The 21,873-nt window shown below is 27.9% G+C and overlaps 1 protein-coding gene across 12 annotated transcripts in view; it reads left to right on the top strand.

The window, feature by feature from the left end:
* Window positions 1–56: 56 nt before the first annotated feature.
* Window positions 57–21,873, top strand: part of RhoGAP19D (Rho GTPase activating protein at 19D) — a 62,616-nt gene continuing 40,799 nt past the window's right edge. For 8 of the 12 annotated variants that reach the window (XM_015511315.2, XM_015511318.2, XM_015511319.2 and 5 more), the window contains exons 1-2: window positions 59–432; window positions 503–557. In XM_015511315.2, the coding sequence (XP_015366801.2) occupies window positions 510–557 (48 nt within the window). In that variant the 5' untranslated portion in view covers window positions 59–432; window positions 503–509. Of the gene's footprint in view, window positions 433–502; window positions 558–13,813; window positions 13,922–17,073; window positions 17,438–21,873 lie in introns of those variants that run through there. The other 4 variants (XM_015511325.2, XM_089221825.1, XM_015511317.2 and 1 more) reach the window with 4 other exon arrangements.

A 21,873-nucleotide genomic window follows, 5' to 3' on the forward strand; every position in this document is an offset into this window, starting at 1 on the left:
TGATTGGAAAACGTACCAGTATCTACAACTCTACCTATCATTTATTTATTCACATTTCTTTTTTTTAATTTGGTTCTTTCGACGTTGATACTTGATACACACTCCTGTTGCCGTTGTCGTCACAGGAGAGCGTTGCCGTACGACTTTAAGATCAAATATTTCGGCGTTTTCGTATTAAATTTTCGTTTACCGTGACATCTCCGCTGGGTCGTGGTGCGTCAGTTTTAGTCGTGTGAACGTTCCGATGGTCCGATACCCATCGCAACGACGCGTATCGTGCGGTTGAATAAAATGCAGCGGGCCACCGTGCGACCGTCGTTGCGACCACTGTAGTGGACACAGAGTTTCGCGACCACATCATTGCAGGTGGCGGTGGAGGTGCTCGACACAACATACGTAGCTACAGATGGTTCGACGAAGATAATATCACAGGTAAACACCACCAACAGTCAAGCTCCACCGAACGTATCTATCACCAACATTGTTGTACTGTGTCTTACAGGGTGAAGATGGCTGAAGATGTTTCGGAAAATAGAGAATGGTCACCTTCGACGCCGGTAAGTGGAATATAGTTTTTCATTTTATTACGTATTAGAGAGGTATTAATCCCAGTTATGTATACCACAGCCGGCTTGTGAATTGCTGGGTTAGGTCCGACTGTCACCAATTGTTCAGAGACCAATCATCAGGGTTGGTTTTACTCTCGAATATAATAATAGTATCCCCATTAATTTTGTATTTTTAGATTTTTACTCAGCATAGAAACAATTAGATTATATAGCTATATTACTAATTTTCATTTAATGAGATTGTATTTCATCTCAGATGAAATGAAAGTACCTATGTCTTTAGTGAAGAGTATGTCCATCAAAACGCCTATTGAGATATATATTATTACTTCATTCAATTACAAAAATGATAGGTATTTATTGAAATTCATTCTTATATATACTCGTTTATAACATACAAGTCTACTTTATAAACCAAGTACCTAGGGTCCGAGATAGGTTCTATTTATTAGTACATGCCACCTATTAAAATAGGAATGTTATTTTTAAATTAATAGTAACAACAATTATCTTATTTAATTCATATAGTTATATTCTGTGGATTTACTTAAAATTGTTTGTTAAGACTTAGGTTGATACTTGGGTTGATATTATATAATTACCTATAAGACATTAATATTTTGTCTGATGGCTTATTCGATTCAATAAAATGAGTAGATAATTCTTGTGATGGTAGGTATAAATATTTATTATATAACTTCTGTACATTTTACAAAAAATGTATTGTAAAATGTAGGTTTTCGTTTGTATTTTTAAAATTTATATCTCAAATAACTCTTAACCTCGCTCATTAAGTCCTAACATTTAGTAAACATCATAAATGATATCTTTTTGGATTTGTGCCATGTATTTTGTAAGTTGTTGAAAAGAATCTCAAAATGAATTTTATGATCAAATTAATGGTTGAATTATAATGTAAAGAATATGTAACATTTTGTATCAATAAGAAATATTTATTATTTTATAAGATATTCCTGCATTTATTTAGGTATTAAAATTACCTATAACTATAATGTGTCTTATTATTGTTATTCTTGATAAAGTTTTGAAATTATTGGCAATTAATGATAGATACGCGGATTATTGTCCCAATACTTTTCTCCTTTTTGTAATATCATTAGGGATGACAGTTTAATATAGTACAACAATTTACCAAAGCATAAACACTGTATTATAAAATAAACTATTAGCAGCTGTATAAAAAATTTAAAGTTGCCATTCATGTTGATTTAACCAAAATACTTCAGATTTTCAGAACATAACCCTGGTTCTTATATTTTGCAGTCAAATTTAACTGGTTTTTAAAAATTAGGCTCATGTAATGATATGTTTATTTTGCGTAAAACTAATGTCTAAAATTATAACTTGTATTTAAACAAGAATAAAATGTTACAAAGTATCAAATTAATTGTAGCATTTTTTATAATAGTGAATTAAAATATTATTTACCTAACTAAGTACAAAATTGATTGTTAATTTATACCTAATATTTCTTGAAATTTTTTTAAAGCTGAGATTAAAGCCATTATTTAACAAATAAATTATTTATTTAATGCTTTTTTGTTATACCTATCTAATAATGGTAAACCATGCTTACATTTCGATTTGAATTACAAGTAAGTACATGCCTAAAGCGATAAATTTACAAAAAAAAAAAACAAGATTCTAGTTATATTTTTATTCCAGACAACACACTTATTGGTATAACAATGTATTATAAGTTTGAGCACATATTTAGAGAAATGAATTAACTTACTGATACTTATTATACTTATAAAGGTAAATTGAGGTGGTTGTCTTTATAAAAGAAATAAGAACTATCTGTAAGTATAAGTATTTGAATTCATTAGAGAAATCAAAGTATAAAAAACTAGTATATGTTTTTGGTTTTATTAACGTCCATTGACAAGCAGATGGCCTTGATTGGTTAAATCAAATAAATCTCCAGTTGGCAGGTAGATTTCTTAAATTGTATATATCATCAGATTTTGTTGACAGAATTTCCTATTTGCCCTCTACCTATAAGAAAATTGTTGTGCCTAATAATCTGCCGTATAATCCATGGTTTTTAGATTAAAAATAGAATGTGGCCTACCTATGATATTGTTATTATCACAAAAAAATGTTATACACATTATAGCTAGAAGCAATAGATAATTGCATCTGTATAGAAAGTCTCACTTACAGTGGCCACTTCCTGGGTATCACACTTATAATAATAATAGTTAGACAAATGAGACCAGGAGTTATATTATGTGATCACAATGCATGTTTCCTTTCAATTGACATAATACAGGCTTATGTCAACTGCCAAAAAAAAATAATAATAATAATAATAAATACATTTTAATTATGATTATTTTGTCATAATCAAAACAAGTTTCATATTACAATAGATCTCATAATTTTCATAGATCATTAAAATATGACATACAACTAATTGTATGTCATATTTGGGAGTATTATTCCCTTTGTATAGGTATATATACTATGTACATTGCATATTGTATGAAATAATATATTACATTTTTTGCATAGATCAAAAGCAAATTAAGAAGATTGTAGGTACTTAAGTACTTATAACTAAATAGTAAATACTCATACCGTATGTTAGATTTATTTATAATTTCTTTAATTTAAATTATTTAATAAAGTATAATTTTTTAGAGTCTACTGGAGTTGTCCCTGTTTAGTATATTCCAGAATATATTATACCTTATGTCCAAATGTCCATGCATATCTATATCTTATACAGTTATTGATATTGAATAATATACCTATAATTAATAAATTAGTAATAACTTGTTTTGTGTTTCAATACATTTGGTATTTTGAGATTTTTTTTATACCATAAGTTTTTGGTTCAATGGTTAATGATTTGTAAGAATAGTAATCAATTAATTCCAAATAATATTATAACATCAGAAATGACAAATTCAATTTTTTTTTTTTTTTTTTGATGTAAGTACATAACTACATGTACCTATTTTTTTTTTTTTATCGTTTATTTAAATATACACAATCTGTAAATGTTGTTTTACAATAAGTGCATGTGATGGAGGTGACATGGCTTGAGTGTCTGGAGATAAGAAGCCGTCCATTGGAGGCATTTTAGGTTAGGATTTTAGGCTAGGATTTTAATTTGCTAGTGAGAGTGGGCGGGATTACAAAATTAAGGGGAGGTAGGGGTATATACAATTTTAGATAAGTAAGTCACGACACCAGGTACGTTTTAGACGCCTTCTGGGGTCACCAGGAATAGCGTTGGTAGATAGCTCGGAAATCAGGGGATGATGATGGCTTTGGAACTTGGAGTGTGTTTGTAAAAAGTTTTTGCGACGTTTTGGACTGTTGGGATGGCTAGATCCTTATGTAGAGTTTCGTTAAATACATAGTAGGGAGCTTTAGTTATTTGACGGAAACATTTAGATTGGAAGATTTGAATTTTGTTTAAGTTGGACTTTTTTGCTGCACCCTAGAGTTGGATACCATATGTCCTCACATGTACCTATTAAAAATTAAAATAAGTCACCTTGTAGATATAACCATAGATAACACTGTAAATAAAGAATATGGCACCTAGCTATTTACTTATAATAGTTTTGTCCAATTGTCCAGCAATAATTTAATATTGTCAAATTGTGTGTTAGTTGGTATTTTAAATAAGTAAACTTAAAGTTATATTGTATATTAGTTATTTCATTATTAAAAACTAAGAAGTTTTATCATTATTTGTGTTGACTCTGCATTACTAACACATAACATAGATAACAAATTTTTTATTCAAAAAATCCGTGTTAGGTCAGTGACAATGATTAATGATATTTACATTATTTTTTATATTATAGCTAATTATAGTTATGAAAATTTTGATATTGTAGATTTTAATATTCTGATAAATTGTTTTAAAATTTAAATATTAACCAAAAAGATACTGCCTACTTGCCGACAACTCATGTGAGTAGGATATCTTTAAAATAAAATATATTTCACTTGTAGAAATTCTTAAATATTTATTTTTCAATATTTTTTCTTACAGCCATAAATTTTATAGTTTTTTTTTTTATTATTTTCATACTGTTATTAACTCTTGTTACCTATTTTAATTATTGTAAATCCTATTTCTATAGGTTCTATTACATGCTAAAAAATTCTATAAATAACTATTATATAATAATATATTAAATAGAAAAATGAATTATATAACTAAACATGTATGCAGAATATGAATTAATATTGATTTTAATCGATTTATCATTTGTGTCATATAAAAACGAAGTGTAAAGATTTCTTCTCTTTCTAACTGTCACTATTAGTGACATCACGCCATATCATAATATTTTTAGTACATAAAAGATTATAATTTATAAGTCACGTTCATATTATCACTATAATTTGTCAGGCTTTCTTTTTTTTATTTCTCGAGTGTACCTACGAATTATCAGACATACATTTCCAATGTATTTATTATTAGTTAAGGTTTACAACCAACTAATCATAATTACCTAACCATCCTAACGATAAAATAAAATTAGAAGTATCATTGCTTTCTCATAATACACAACCAACATTAACTTAAACACGGTACCAATGTTAAAATAGGCATGTTAATTATTTGTATTCGTTTTTATTTTATTGCCATCTTGAATTTGAAAAACGGCGAGATTCACTTATTATTCACTCCTATTTTTATTTCAGCAATATAGGTATATATATATTCATATTCTGAATATTAGAATTTTAAAATTAAAGAATATAATTTCAAATCTTTAGATATATTTTACTATTTAAAGGGGTATTCAACCTGCTCGTATTGTTTTTATTTGAGGCCCGCGATCACACATTTTAAACATGGCAGGTGTTATTACATTTTTAATAATTTAATTAGTACCTACATGTTTTCTTACGAATGCGGTCCATGAAAATAAAAATAATAAGTGTAATAACATTTTTGAAGACCCTTGGCCCGTGGTTTAGAGCGAGTTTCAAGGAGTGTATATATACAGTGTACTGTAACGCTTAAAACTTTTTGTTTTTTTTTAAATATATATTATATATAAAAATTCACAAATGTCTCTATAGTAATACGAATGTTTTGGAAGACTTACGAATTAATTTTATTTACTCGTATAGTTGATTAGAGAAAACATAAGTGTGGCAATGAAATGTTAGCATATTATGTCAGGAGGAATTTTTGAAGATAATGTAATTATAGATTATTAAAAAGTATTGATTACGAAAATCAATTAGGTAGGTACCCAATAATAATAATAAATATTTTAAAATAAATAAGAACTAGTAAAAATTGTAAATAGTTTAGTTTATAATAATATTATTATATTAAGTTATAGGCTATAGAATCTCTAAAAGTCTAAAGTAATGCTTTGAATTGATTTTTACTAACAATGCCTGCAGTCAGTCAAAATTAATGTTTAAACTGTTTAAAAACTCTTATATTTAAATTAAGTTTGAAAACGTGTTTGGATAGGAAAAAAAATGATAAATTGTCTAAGTCATGATAACCAAAATTAAATTAATTTGATAAAAAAAAATAAACAATATTATTTCTATTTGTATTAGACGTAGTTTGTACTCTGATATGGAAATACGTTCATTACAGTAGGTATTACAATGCGTTTTGTTAATATGAGGTGATCCGTTTATCGTGAGACACTCGCGATTTTAATATTTCTTTTACATAATTTTAAGTTTTACTTTTTTGAATGACAAAATATTGTATTTTTGATTTTGTATTTCTAAGTAGAATATTTTTCGGAATATTTTGATCTATAAAAATCAAATTACGGTCAAGTAGGTAGTTTATAATTAGTTGTAACTTATAACAACTTTATTTATAGTAATTTAGAAGTATTTAAAGTATACCTAAGTGGAGAGTAGTGAAACAATACTTTGTGGGGTTAGTAATATTTTTGCTAGCCACCAAATATCTTGCTTTTGAATTAGGAATTAAAATGTATGTGCCTATTGCCATTAAAAATATTATCGTTTAATTTACTTTAAATTATTTAAAATAAAATATTTTCGAAAATGTTATTAGATTTTGAAATAAAAAGTATCTTAAGCTGAATGAAACTTCTTAAGCCCGGTATATATACATATTTTAATATGTATATATATATATATATTTTAATTTTAAAGGGAGTTATGTGTATTTTAAGATATACAAACAATTTACAATTTTAAAATACACATAACTCACTTTAAAATTAAAATATAATAAAAAGCCTACGTCATGCTCTCGATAATAATGTTACCTTTAATTTTTGTAAGAGGTCGATTTACTCTAAATTTTAAACTAACGGAGCTAAACGTGATCTGCTGAGCATAAAATTTGCTATGTTACGCACTTGTAAGACGGAGACAACATATGCGGGTGTAGCGTCCTCTTAACTGTAAAATGTATGCATATTATGAATGTTTTTAATTATAATTAATTTAATCATTTTTTTTTTAATTGTAGATCCTCTAAATTTCGATTAATGTAATAAGCTAATCTATGTTACATCTTGAATATCGAAATTGTTTCTATGTATCTTTATAATCTGTTTTCAAGTATAATTACGATTGTTTTACAAACAACACTTTATGAAGTTACTGTAGCAACAATTATTCTTATAAGTATGAAAAATCCGGAATCAGAACTAAAATATTTATCATAGCTAGAGGTTGATAGAATAACATTGCGATTTCAGTTAAAATACATTTATCGCTCCTCCCAGCACCTAATAAACAAACAAGTTTTAGAAATTAATTTTAGTTTTAGTATAGGTATTTCACAGAGTTTATCATTTTAGGAAGTACTTTTAATCGTGTAGTGAAACCAAGACAAAGACCAAATTGAACAAATAATAAAAACTTGATTATTTTATTTAATTACAATTTTAACACAAATTTTGTGAAAAATTATTCTTTAGGAAATTTACTTAAGTTCTATATTTTATTGACGTATTGTGCACATACACCTTTAACAATATTTGATTTTTCTATACAGTCATTGAAACCAAAAAGAATCGGCAGTTAATGCGAGTTTATCACGTTGAATAATATCTTTACATTACAATTTTCGGCGCGACAATGAGGGTGTACCGAACATAAATAAACCGCGAATTATGTTCGAATGAACGTCAGTGAGGACTGGAGTACCTGTGGATTCTAGAATATTAAGGGGAAAAAATACTTGTATAAAATAAATAAATAAATTTATACAACTCAAAGTAGAATGTAAAAAAAACGATATAATTCAAACGGGGTATTCAACAAACGTTAATCTTGCAGACACTGGTTATATCACATATTTTTGTACATGGGTTGCATCATCCAATGGTGTTGAAAGAAAGTGACCAGCTTCTCATTACGCATAAGAGTAAAATTCATTTTTCTCTCTTAATTTATCACGATTAACTGCAACTATACTTTTATTTACAAAATAAAACATGATTATAGGTGCTTATTATACTTAAATTCTTCCGAATATTATACATTTTAGCATTTTAGGAACCATGTGCACGTGTGTGACACATATAACACGTATATGTTTATGATAAGATTTTGCAGTAGTGTAATCTAAAAATACGTCTTGTTTTAAAAAAACAAATAATAATTTGAATAAATTTAACTTGCTTATGAGGACACCATACCCGTATGCATTTTCTCCTGATAACAAACACATAATCATAGCAAATTGTACGTTCTGAATATTTTTTAACCATGTTAAATTTTAGAGTGATTGAACCCAAGTTTAGAAGTACAAATATTATCTAGTGACTAATGAATGACATAGGTTTTAGATTCTGAGTGCAGCGAATGAATATTGTATTGATTTTACAATGATGTGTAATTTTTTTTTTGTCTACATTTTTGGGATAGTAATAATGCTTGGATTTTCGAAATCATCATCTTTTCTGACAAAAATGTATCTGTTTGGATCTTCTTTTGAGAGGTCAAAATTGAAAATGCCTAGTAGTTTTTAAAAGCGTCTTGAAAAAAAAAAATTGTGAAAAAAACAGTTTACCCAAGACCAATTTTTGAAAATAATCGATTTTTTTTGTTGAATTAACTCAGAAATCATAATAACCGTATAGACATTTGACTTTTTCTCCAAATTTTATGTTAGCATTTTCCATGTATGGTAATTTATTGAAATATTTCAACCCTCATTGCCCCAGATACTTATAGTGTTGAGATATTTTTCGAATTTCGTAAATTATATTAAAATGAGTCTGAAGAAAAACTTTGTATTAATAATAACTATTTACCACGTATAGTAAAATTTTCAAATTATTTTGACTCTGAGCTATTTATAGCTCTATGAGAATTTTTTCAAATTTTGTTGTTTATTTTTTAGTTTGAAATTCATAAAAGTATTTCTTTTCATACTTTAAAATAAATATTTTAACATTATATAATTATACGACTATTTGCAACTTTATTATAATTGGAACGTCGTATTAATATACTTTCATTATTTAAGATCATACAGGTCATCATCATCTGCAGGTCTTAATGTTATTTTCCAATCCATTATTTTTCGAGTCAATCTGATCCCAACGCGATTTTTACCTTTTAATAAGTACGTAAGTGATTAATGACTATATATTATACGTCAATCATAAATCGACAACACTGGTCTATTATTATGTCGATTCCACGCAGAAATGTATTGGTACAATATTTCACATTTTTACGTATCACAGTGTTGATAATATAGGTACTATACACTCATAATATACTATATTATATGTGCAACGAAAAACTCCACATTTACCTTAAGGAGCAGTGTCCAAAGCTTGGGTCAAGCAATTAAAATATTTTTTCCAGGTATGTACTTAATATACCTACTTAATGTATCTTATGCTATAAGTCTTCATCATAAGCCGTGTGTTGTATAATTAGAAAGTATAATATATTCTAGCGAAAGTTGAGTGTTATAAACAATAATCATTGTTTATTTATTTAAATTATACCTATAGTTAGTGATAGATTTTAAATGTTTGGAAATCGAATTTCGCTGTACTATAGGTTAATGATAGTCGATAGAGATTATATACCAATGCTAAATAGTAATTTATGTTCTACATAACCTAACTCACCAATATTTTTATGTCATTCATATTGTTTTTTTGTTAATGCGAGTAGTTAACTAAATTTAATTTGCTTAGACCAGGTTTTATAAAAAATTATTGTTTGAAAATAAGATATATAGAGCTGATGTTTGACACTTGACATGCTTCGTTTACCTCATTAAGAATACAGGGTGTAAACCCAATACCTATTTCTTTCTCAGTCCATTATACATAGAATTTAATATATCGTACTGTTTTTTATTACAGTACATTCTTCGTGCTATATAAATATAAGCACTTACTTTACTTAATATAGTAAATTAATTTAAAATATTTATAAAGATTTTAGTTGTCATTGATATTTATTTATTTTAAATCAGTAGTTTAAACTTGTTGTAGACATTGTTGATTGTTTCCGGTATTCGTATTGTTCATAATTATGTACCCATCGATTGCATACAGTATTTATATTTGTTTTAGATCAACGGTTATTTATTATATTTTATTATTAATTAAAACAAATAAAATATGTAAATAGGAAGACAAGAGAAGGTTTGGTTCACAATGTCAGGAATTCACGATTTATCTTTTTATTATTTACGACTACCTATAATAATTCAACGTTAAACTCTGGAATAATTAGTGTGGAGTGTCTTGCCCCATTTATACTGTATTACTATAATATAACATTAATCCTTAATTAACAAATAATAAATTATTATTTTGATTTTGTGATATTTCACTTTACCATATTATCTTCCTTGAAAATTAAAATATTATCTAAAACGCTTCAGCAATCAGCACAGATAATATTCTTACCTTTAAGTTTTATTGTGGTAGATCTATTATTCACTCTAATCTCAAAATTATATTATATAATATCAGCACATTGGAATTAGTGAATATAAATTTGTAAAATCGAGATAATAAAACGTATAGTTAGCGTCATCTTAACATATTTTGAAGGGTGATTTTATTTTAGGTACATTGTGTGTGTGCGTGTACATACACTATACACTTCACCAATTCTGGCTCGTTTGCGTATGGTCATTTGAATTCAATCTTTTTCTGTTATTATGTTTAATATTTATATGACTTTTATTTCCGAGAAACAAGATGATTTATAAGGTCAGTACGATTTGGTGAGAGGAGGGGGGACAGTTTGTTTTATTTCTGGCCACTAGTGTACGTACTTCGTACGTTACACAAGCCCCGTCTAAAATTATACTCTACTATTTGAATTTATACGCGCAGTCTAGCTATGATAGTGTTGTGAGGAACTTTCGTTTTTTTTAATGCATATTTTATTCCTTTTAAATAGGGAGAGCTAATATACCTATACGTAATAGGTACCAGTGTACCACGAGCATTATACGGAATTGCTTGCTTTAATACTATTACTTATATTATTATTTACCTACATTGTTCAAATTATTGGTCTTTTAGTACCCAATATATAATTGTTGATTTTCATTCAACAAAACGAAAATATAATCCATTTATCGGTAGGAAGAAACATTTAAATACTTCGCACATTTCCGTGGCATTTTTTAACGTTCTGCCAAAGTAAAAATTACCTAAGCAATCACAAATCTCATCGATCTATGTGTCTAAACCTAGATAACATTATATTTTGTACATAATAAGAAAGTAGGAAACTGCTATTATCATTGATAGATACACGGACGGCCGTCATAGATGTCTTAATAACACACTATTGATATTATTGTGATACGTGATCATTGCTCAATATTATAAAATAAATTATAAATCATATAGAAAATTAAGATGTATATTTTAAGTTTGAAAGTATTAATAATTAATATACCTATATACTATTTTATTTATATTATGTATAGTAAAAAATAATTTTAAAATAATTTTTATACATACTTTTTTCTCTTATGAATTATGACAACTCAGCTGGAATATGAACAAAAAATTGTAGTTCATTTTTATGAGGAATTTTGTACTTCACTTTCAAATCTTACATGTTTTAAAATTAAAGAGAACATATTTGTTTGGAGATTAGTGACTTTTTATTTAGACTTCATAACTGTTTGTTTTTTAACATCGAATTAATCTAGGATGGTTGTCACAGACTTACAGAAAGTCTAGGCATGTCAAATAATAAATGATAAATGGACCACACAAAATAAAGAGCTTTAATACTCAATTTTTAATATTTATATATCAGGTATAGGTATTTTATATTTTCTGAATTAAATTCATGTACAAAATATGTACGCGATTAAAAGGCGGGATAATATATAGACGAACTGGTACGTACCCCCCTCCTATAAACTCTGCTTGTTGAGTACCCCGCCGAGTCAACGAACCATTCAACCATGGAATGTATATGATGGTTGTGTAGGTATTCGTATTCGTTGCGTACGCTATAGTCTTCCCCCCAAAACGACTGTAACGTATTTTCGCCCTATTATTTTGTACCCCGTTATTATTTCTACCTTTTTAAATTTTGAAGAACGGTTTTTTTTCATTGCATTCGCACTGTTTGCCCAAATACACATTGTGAATAATACGGTACGTTTCCGTATTCTGTTGATCGCGTCGATTGTATAATGAAAATATGTTATTATGGTCACTGTTAGGATTTGCGATTTCCGAGAAATTTTGAAACGCAGTTTTGTCTCATACGTTGCTAAATAATATTATAGTCACCTACTACCTACTTTATACATAATCTAGCAAAAAGAAGCCATACGGCATATTGTATACTATAATATAGATATAATATTATATTAATATAGTAGTATAGTAGTAGTAGTATACAGTGAGTGTATAGTGTATATGTATAGTATACTATGTGCTACGTGCGTGCGTGTGTATATCAAGTCAGGTGTGAGGTAGATGGTGACGTAATTCTGTCGCTGGCCGGCTAAGTACAATTTATCATAGGCCATGCAAAATACTCGCTAGTCGCGTGAGTGGTTTCCCTTACCACCATTTTAAATCGTCGTTGTCGCGTCGGATGGGATACTTCGAAGAAGACCTATCTGCGGTCAACCCGACGCCAATGTGCCATCTGTATAGTGTTTATACTGTAGTACTGTACCGCGTACCAATAGACAGTAGTAGGTTTATCCCTATATGTGTTATAGGTACGAATCGTTTTTATAGTATGCCATCTATAATGATAGGTATGATAGCAAACCCTTAAAAGAGCCCAATGCCAAATTTTCAACTTATTCACAATTCTATAATTTCCAAAATTTACTGTCCACTAGAACTTTAATTTTTTTTATTTTATTATAAATAATGGCACAAAAAAAATTATAATAAAATAATTATTTTCTTAAAAATTAACATTATTTTTTAAATTTAGATTGGTAGTATTTTATATTATTTTGTTTCACTGTAATCCTTAATCTCCTTATAATATATACTTATATAAACAATTTAATTAGGAATTGTAATTGTTTTATATTTTTGTATCAAACGATTTATTTTAAAATTGTATAAATACGTTTACTAATACATATGTATACGAAAATTTATCTTGCAACATATCTAAAAATATGTATGCTCATAAGTTATAATATATTCTAAATTCCCAAAATAACGAAATACCTTGAGAGTTGAAATACTACGTGCAGAATATTTGGCAAATTTTTATAATCCGCTCAAACTAAATTGAGCTCGGTTGACTTAATGAAATAACCTATTTTAAGCTATAAAATTTGAATTCATTTTTCGCAAATGGTTTTCAAATTACGGTTATTATTTTATGAATACTTTGCTAGTATGTATTTTGCTTAATTATCTTTCAGATTTATTAAAATTATATCTTTCATATGCAAGATATAAACTAGTTGCAATTTGTTCATAATACCATATGAATTATATGCGAATTTTACATTTGTTTAAAAGTACTTGAATGTCTATAGGTATATTAAATAAAATAAAAAAATTGACGCATAACAAATATTTGTATTGTATTAACCCACAGCAGCAATATTCCAGAATATATACCTTTTTTTAGTAACGGACGTATAAACTGTTAGCTTAGAGTGTCTTTTTAGGCCCCCTTTTTTTGAGCCTGTATCGTTCTCTCTTTCTCTTTAATCTTCCTTTCCCCGAGTTGAAATCATCATAATAACAGTCGCCCAGTCACGCGGTTGAATTAGTCTTTCATGAGACGGCGTCGTACCCTCAACCGTTTTGCATGTAATAATTTTACTTATTTTTTCGATACTTAAACAACTAGCGTCACTTCAACGTTATTCGTCCATGGGCTTAGCAATCGCAGTGAGTATTGAGTGTTTTAGTTTCTTAAATCGCGAACGTCATATTCATATATTATAATATCACGATTCACATTGTCTTTTGCTTTGTTTGAAAACCACTTTGGTTTATCTAAATCTCATTGCTGTCTGAATACATAGCCGTTGAATATTCAGGCATACGGACGAGATAATTTTGATGAGGTGGCGATGATAAAAACATAAATATTCGTGTCGGTGTCCCATTTTATTTTACGTGACATAACATTACGGGAACATAATATACAGCACACAACTCACGGACTGTATGTATTATGTATCATAATAATGAACGTGTTTTGGCGATGCAGTTTTGAGCAACCTGGTTACCAGTTAAGCTAATTAAGTATTAGTTTGTTCGCTCAAACTAGTAAAAAATGTACTCAAAACTGCATCGCCAAAAAAGTCTATTGCTGTATTCTATTAAACTATACTATTATATAGATTGTAATACTAAATAAAATATCTACTGTAGTCCGGTCTCAATTAGTAACAATTCTACTGGCAGGTCACGTGACTCCTCAACGAATGGGTTACTATTATTCCCTTCGATTAACTGTAATTGACCACACCCGCGAACAATATGTTTTGGTATATGCCTCGAGGGAGGGGAATGATCTCCAATGTCAAATGCCCAATTCTCAATGCGAGTATACACTATGCAAATGCAACTTATTGTACATTGACACAGTGTACACGTTGTTGTTGTTATTTGTGTCCATTCCGTCTCCGCTGGTATAGACTAAAGAGCCTTGGATGACGTTTAGTCGGTTAGGCAATCCAATTCAGTTTTAAATGCAAAACTCGCCTCTCTCTTATCTTCAATTAGATTTTATTTCATCAAACGTATATTATAGTATAATACTACGATTCCGCTTACATTGAAACCTTTTGAGATTTAATGCTTTAATTGATATTTTATGGTGACTATAGAGTGTACAGTAGTATACATTATAATATCAAAATCTTGTAACTACGCTAGATGCTCAAAACTCTAAAAGAACTTGGTCAAATTTTTTACAAACCAGAAACACCGGAAACGGTATTTTTTAGTCTAGATGCATTTTTAAAACATTAATTTTGTTTTTAACAACCTTATAGTAATTATTTATTATGTTAGGTACCAATTATGTATATTATGTATATTTATTGGTACCTATAGTTTTGTTTATAAGAAATTAAATCCTGCTCGATATTACAAAATTAAAAATATTAATTATAATATGCATAAAATTTCAATATAATATGTATGTGTATTCAAAATGTATTATTACTTTATTATACTTGTAGACAAAGTATAATATAGTATGGTAGTATACCTAATCATCAATGTGTATTAAACAATACAAATTTGTTAGTTATCTTGATTTTGACTGTGTGATGTGTAATTTAATTGTTATTATGACAGACTATGAATAGCTGAAAACATGATGGCTAGGTTTCATTTATATAATTGTTTTTGAATCAAGAAACATGAAACGATTATTGATTATTATTCTTTAATATATACTTTAAAATTACATAGAAAAAAATCTGGTAAGATATAAGTATGTTGTATATACTTTATTATTACTGACTTACTGTATATATTTTTATCTTAGTAATTAACCTAATTTTGTTGCTCAAAAGGTATTTATACTTATCAGTTATTATAAAAAAAAGAACTGTTTGAATAATAAATTAAGTATAAATTTTCTATTAACATACGTATCTAACTAACATAGAATATGATATGTACTTCTGTTCTGTAAACCATTTTTATCAAATAAAGTAATCTGATATGTAATGTACTCACGAGCTATTAGCATAGTATGTCTTACTAGTTTTTTTTTCATAATATGCTTTTGCATTTTATATAAATTTTACTATCGTTAAAAATATTACATTTATCTAAACATAAAAATAGCATTATCCTTAATTTGTTATTTGTATTATAGATTACAATTATTTTTAGATTTAATCTAAGATTAACATTAATGAAACATTAAAAACAAAGTAAATATAATTCTCACGTTTAATATAGTTGTAGATTTATTAAATAGTATTAAGAGGATGCTATACACCCGCGTGTGATGTATCTATCTTACAAATGTATAACATAACAAAAACTGTATTGCGCGTGTCAGAAAACCACTCTGGCTGTATAGTGATAGTTATAAACTTATAACTCATAAGTCTTCCAAATTAATGTACAAAATGGGTGAGAACATTATCTGTGAAATATCGTTTTTATTTATTTTTTTATATTTTTTTTAACTGCTTTTTTTAACGTGTTAATCGGTCGATTCTTGTTTTACGAATAAATATTTTAACGGTGGCTGGCAGTAATCCGAAAAAAATTGCAATTTATAGTTCAAATTGTTTTTTCAGACGTACAGTACACTATAATATAATATAGGAACACTCTGTTATATTTATGATTTGTATATCAAAGGAAATTCAAACATATCGTGCGCGTAACTCAAAAAGTCATGTAAAATTCATAGATACTTTTTAGCAAATTATGTACAGTTAAGAATTTGGAATTTACTAACAATAAATACTGAACTAATTATCTAACAGTCTAAGTATAAAACTTCCTTATACTTAAAGATTGATAATATTCGTACTTAAAATTAAAATTTTTTTTTGAGATTTTGTTTCTGATCATATGAATTAAAATATTATGATAGTGATAATCAGGTATAATAATTATCAGGGGCAGTATTCTGTCCACATCCGGCAGTTGACTTGTAAATTGCAGTATAAATAAAAAAATATATTATCATTATTATTAAATAATATAACTCCTTAAACAAAAATAATATGTTGTATAATTTTGAAAATCGTATGTAAGAAATGAATTCGAAGCACCACCATCCTTCGGCCAGGACCCTCATAATTTTTTGGACAACTGCTCTCGACCAATATATATACACATGTCATGTAGCGTTAATGATCACTGTCATCGTTGTCACCAGAAACGACGACGCTGTACCGACTACCTTGTCGCGCCGATGTAGGCGGCCGTATATTCTTATTATTATTGTGTTATATTATATATAGAGTATACTCGTGGAAGTGGTTTACCGGCGGCGGAGGCAAAGGCGAAACCGTGTGCGCGCGTGTCGACGAGGAGCTCATCATCAGTCAGCGAGCTATCGTCGTACTCGTAACGCCCGTCGTGGTCGTGGTCGTCACCGCAAAACAATATTTTCATTAATAGCACCTAAGCTTTTCTGCGGGCACTTTCCATCTGAACATTATTTCGTTCATATATTTCGCTATAATCGTGTTGTGTGTGTGTAAATGTTATTCTTGTGCTGTTTTTAAATTTTATCTCTATCGCGCTTGTTATTCTCGTATTGTGGTGCTGCACTGTTCTGCCGCCTTTTCCTTATTCGTTCAATCAAAAGCATTTCGGTCTCTGCTTTTTCGATATCAATTTATGACCACAGCTCATAAGATAATTGTGGTGCATAACACAGTACACGAATAACATCGTCACACTGCAGTTTTCAAGGTATGATTTTAATATATTCTTGTAAAACCGATAATGCTGCTATATATATATTAGGTACCGTGCTATGTGTATGTAGTATGTACAGACATTTGTCCATTTTCAAATATTTAAGTTTTTTGCTTGGTTTTGTTAATTTTGTATTATTGATATTATTCGATTTTAACTCAATCAAAATAATGTATAACAACCACAATAACGAAATTTGCGATTATGAGTGATAATAGGTACTTAGATTCTTGTATGATGTAATACTATTGAAGTTACTTTAAAAAAAACTTAAAAAAACCAAATGTTTTAGTGTTTAAAGTGAAGGTAATATTTGGAAAAATATGTGAATATTTCGCTTTACTATTATATTATTACCATGTTATCGTTTTGTAGTTATGCCCAAGAGTCTGTTTTAATAACACAATTATTATTTTTAACACGAGAAGTCCCGTTATTCTGTCGGTATATAACTTACCCTATGTACCTTATCAATTTGTAACAGATTCAATTTGTATGCGAAACCGATCGTTTTATGTGATTAGCGTTATTCGTTATTACTCTCGTTATTACTTATTGGAGTTATAACATATTAAGGTGCCTATGTCCAATGTATTCTGTATATTTATAGGTGTATAGATAACCTTCTAATGCATTTTGCTTGTAACTTAAACGTTGTTCGTTATATGTTCGTTAAAATCGTTATCATTTCTGTATTGGCGATCTAAATAGATGTAAGACGGCGGTCGATTTCTGATTTATAAAATGATACTCTCTGAACACATATTATAAACACTGTACCTTAAGATAGATTAAAACCGATAGTAGACGCCGGTGTTGTCTCGGAATATCATAGCACACGTCTTGTACATAAGGGATAACCCACATCTTATATTATTTTATTTAAGAAAATAAAATTTAAGAAAAAATACAAATTCAAAGAAGTTTGCAATATTCCATTGTACCGTTGTTATATAGTTATTGTGTAATTAGAAAATTATAATATACAAAAACGGTGCAATACAAAAAAAAAATCAGAATTAAGGTTTCAGTTATTATATAAATAAAATTATAAAAAACCAAGTTTTCACCTTAAAGAAATTAAATTAAATTTTTAGCAATTTATAACTTAAGTCTTAACCAACAATTGAGGATGTAGTTTCCTTTAAAGATTAAATTGAGTTTGTTATAAGAGTTTTGAAGTCGGATAATAGAGAAATACGCTGTGAATTGCGTATAATATGTTTATTTTTAAACAACTCCGAGCAAGGATTACATACATATTAAGCTACACTAACCTGATTCATTAAACTGTTGGTTGATAAATTATATCTGTGAAATTAATTTTTATATTCGAGTTTAATGTCTACCGCGCATAATATGTACACATGCTGAATGTGATTCGGTAGCTGCGGGTAGCTAGCTATAGTTTCTTAGACACCTGATCCGGATATAAATTCATACATATAGAACATGTAATATATATTATTTTTTGCATATTATTACACGTCGTCGACTGGTCAAGGGGTAATAGCTGTTGAATCATAAAAAATTTAAAATCTAATTTTAAAATCTCGTGTAGAAAGTGGTGCAGCACACAACTGCAATAAAATGTGTATGATATATTATATTGAACGGGGGTTTTTTTTTTTAAATATTTTTATTATTATGGATATTTAAACATGCCGTTTGTTTATGGATCTTATATTATCGACAATATATCAGTAAAACAAAGCCAAATTTCTTTTTAACATAATACAATATACGCTTGTATAGTAAGTATACCTATTGATTGAACAAGTATTGTCAAAAATGTTTTTTTTTTTTTAATCTAGAAAGTATTTATTTTAACCTACATAATTTAAAATATTACGCCAGTCATTTTTTTATGGCAATTGTTTTTCTTGTTTTTCTTTTTTTTAAAGGTATCTGACGTTGCAGATATAGTACACACTATACAGTATATTTTATGGTGTATTATTTAAAATAGGTCAAATGGGGCCTAAGATTTGATTTTCTACTAAATTTTTAGAGAAAACAAAAACTCATTATTGTAAATTTGAAATGAGTCTATTATTTATATGCCAATGTCGTGATAAACATAATGATTAAATATATATACCTACAATTATAGAATATTAATTAAAATGCTTGGATTTAATATAGGTAATATGGATTGTTTCACCTCTAAATATATAATGCTGATAACTTAAACTTGACTTGAATATTAATTTATTAATGCATTCTTTAGTATATATGTCACTTAATTTAATAAAGGTGTAATTTTTTAAAGATTACTCAGTACAGGAAGTTCCGAAAATGTATAATAATTAGACTGGGATTAAACATAACTTTTATAAAGGGCAAATATTATTGAATTAAAATATTGTTGTGTTTTATGAATTCAACTTAAATGCAATTCGCATGTTTTTGTTTAAAATGTAAGCTATTAACCAAATATTATTTTGTATTATATTTTTTAGTATCTTGTAAATATCTTTATGCAGACAGTTTAGGACAGTTTGCAGATAAGTTACGGTTTTTTTTTGTTTTAATTACTAATGCAATTGTATGTTTATTATATTTAAATAATATTGATCAATAGGTAATAAGTTTTCTTTTACGGCTAAAGAAGATCGATTTTATGGGTTTACACTAATGAATAAAAATACAAGTTCATGGTCATCAACCCATAGAAGAAGAATTCTTGTTATCAGTAATTAGATACATTTTGAAACTTGATCTATGTTATAATATTGGCATTCAAAAATATCGATTGCTTAATAGATTGGTGAGATCATTATACGTGATACATTTTATTATAAGTCGTCCTACTTGATGATAAGTTTACTATAAATTATACTGCATTTTTTTTCTTTATACCGAAGATATTAATTGTTATCGTATAGGTATACTATAGATACCTGATACCATAGTAGTCTATATATTTAATAAAAAAAATTATTTAAAAAATAGTAGGGAGCGTACATACGCACTGATGGCTCTTTTTACATTGGGGCCATTTTCATGAAGTTATTAAGTCACCAGTCCCTGCGACAATTTATTTTTCTTCTGTTATTCTGATAGTTTAGTTGATAGTTAGGTTAGTCTAAATGCTTTTACTAGGTCAGTGTATCAATCAAGCCTGGTTTGTGTATTATATACGAGTAATACACACTATACTTAGTATATAATTCATGTGCATATGTACCCATCCGAAAACAGATATTATTGTTTTTGTTTTAAAGTGCTGTTTTGATGGTTCATGAAGTTCGAGAGCTTTCTATTGTGTTCCATGATTTTGTGTCTAAATCATCATGTTGCAATCGACTTTAGTAATGGCTTTTATTCGTTAAGCGATGAGCTCGATTTTTAGTCAAAGGTTACATGTCATGATGATCGCGTTAGAATGGATGTTGTCGGGCATATCTGTGTGAAATCGAGTAAATTAAAATTCCACACTTTAGTTGTTCCGAGTACAAAAGTGTGTTAAAAAATTATTGATTGATTTAAAGTTTTTTTTATGAAAAAGTATTAGAACGTGACGAAAACGTGCTGACTTTGTATGTACGCGTGGTAGTATATATATATATATAAGGCTTTATGAAATAAAAAATATTTAGCATAAAATATCTTTTTAGCAAAATTAGGTAGTATGGATGTGGATCACGTATACAAAACAAAACGTACGTTTTGTTTCATTGAACTCAAGAAAACCATTTTAGCACAATAGCGTCGTGTGAAATTTGAGATCCTTATTAGTTATTTGTTTTTGTTGAAAGAATATATTCTGGTATTGACAGTAAATTATTATTAGATTTTTTGTTTGCTTTGAAAATCGCAATTATTTTATTTACAATATTCGTTGCAGAGTATCTGAACAATGATTTTTAGCATTTTCTGTTAAATTGCCTAATTCAATTTCGAATTATAATCTTATATATTATGTTCATAAACATGAAGAATGTAACTTATTGTAACAACGTTTAAAATTTGTGTAGTTAGGAGTATAGAAAATTAAATTACTTTATTTTTTTAAATTATCATTCGTTAAATGCAGTAACTGTTTGGTTGTACATTATTTAAATAAAAGTGATATGTCATTATTTCAAAAAAATCTCCTTTTTAAATTTGCAAATAATATATAATATGTTTAAGCTCTTATATTATTATAGCCTAATAGTTGCGAAATTTCGATTTTAGGATTCATACTACTTATTATAAGCATATATGGTAACAATACTAAATGTTATATTGGTAGGTTTAGGAACTTAAACATTTTACTTGTTACGGAGAACTGTAATTATTCTTAACCAAAAAGATTTCTAAATTTATAGGACATTTATCACCATATTTTGATAATGCAGATAACAGAAGAAATGGATTATTTACATTTGATTTAGTATAATATGAGACTTGCCAACTGCGTTCAATTTGTCTTTATTGATGTT

The sequence above is a fragment of the Diuraphis noxia genome, unplaced genomic scaffold, assembly GCF_037042655.1.
Source record: "Diuraphis noxia isolate RWA-SAM2 unplaced genomic scaffold, SU_Dnox_SAM2 contig0003, whole genome shotgun sequence".
In the NCBI taxonomy this organism is placed as follows: Eukaryota; Metazoa; Arthropoda; class Insecta; order Hemiptera; family Aphididae; genus Diuraphis; species Diuraphis noxia.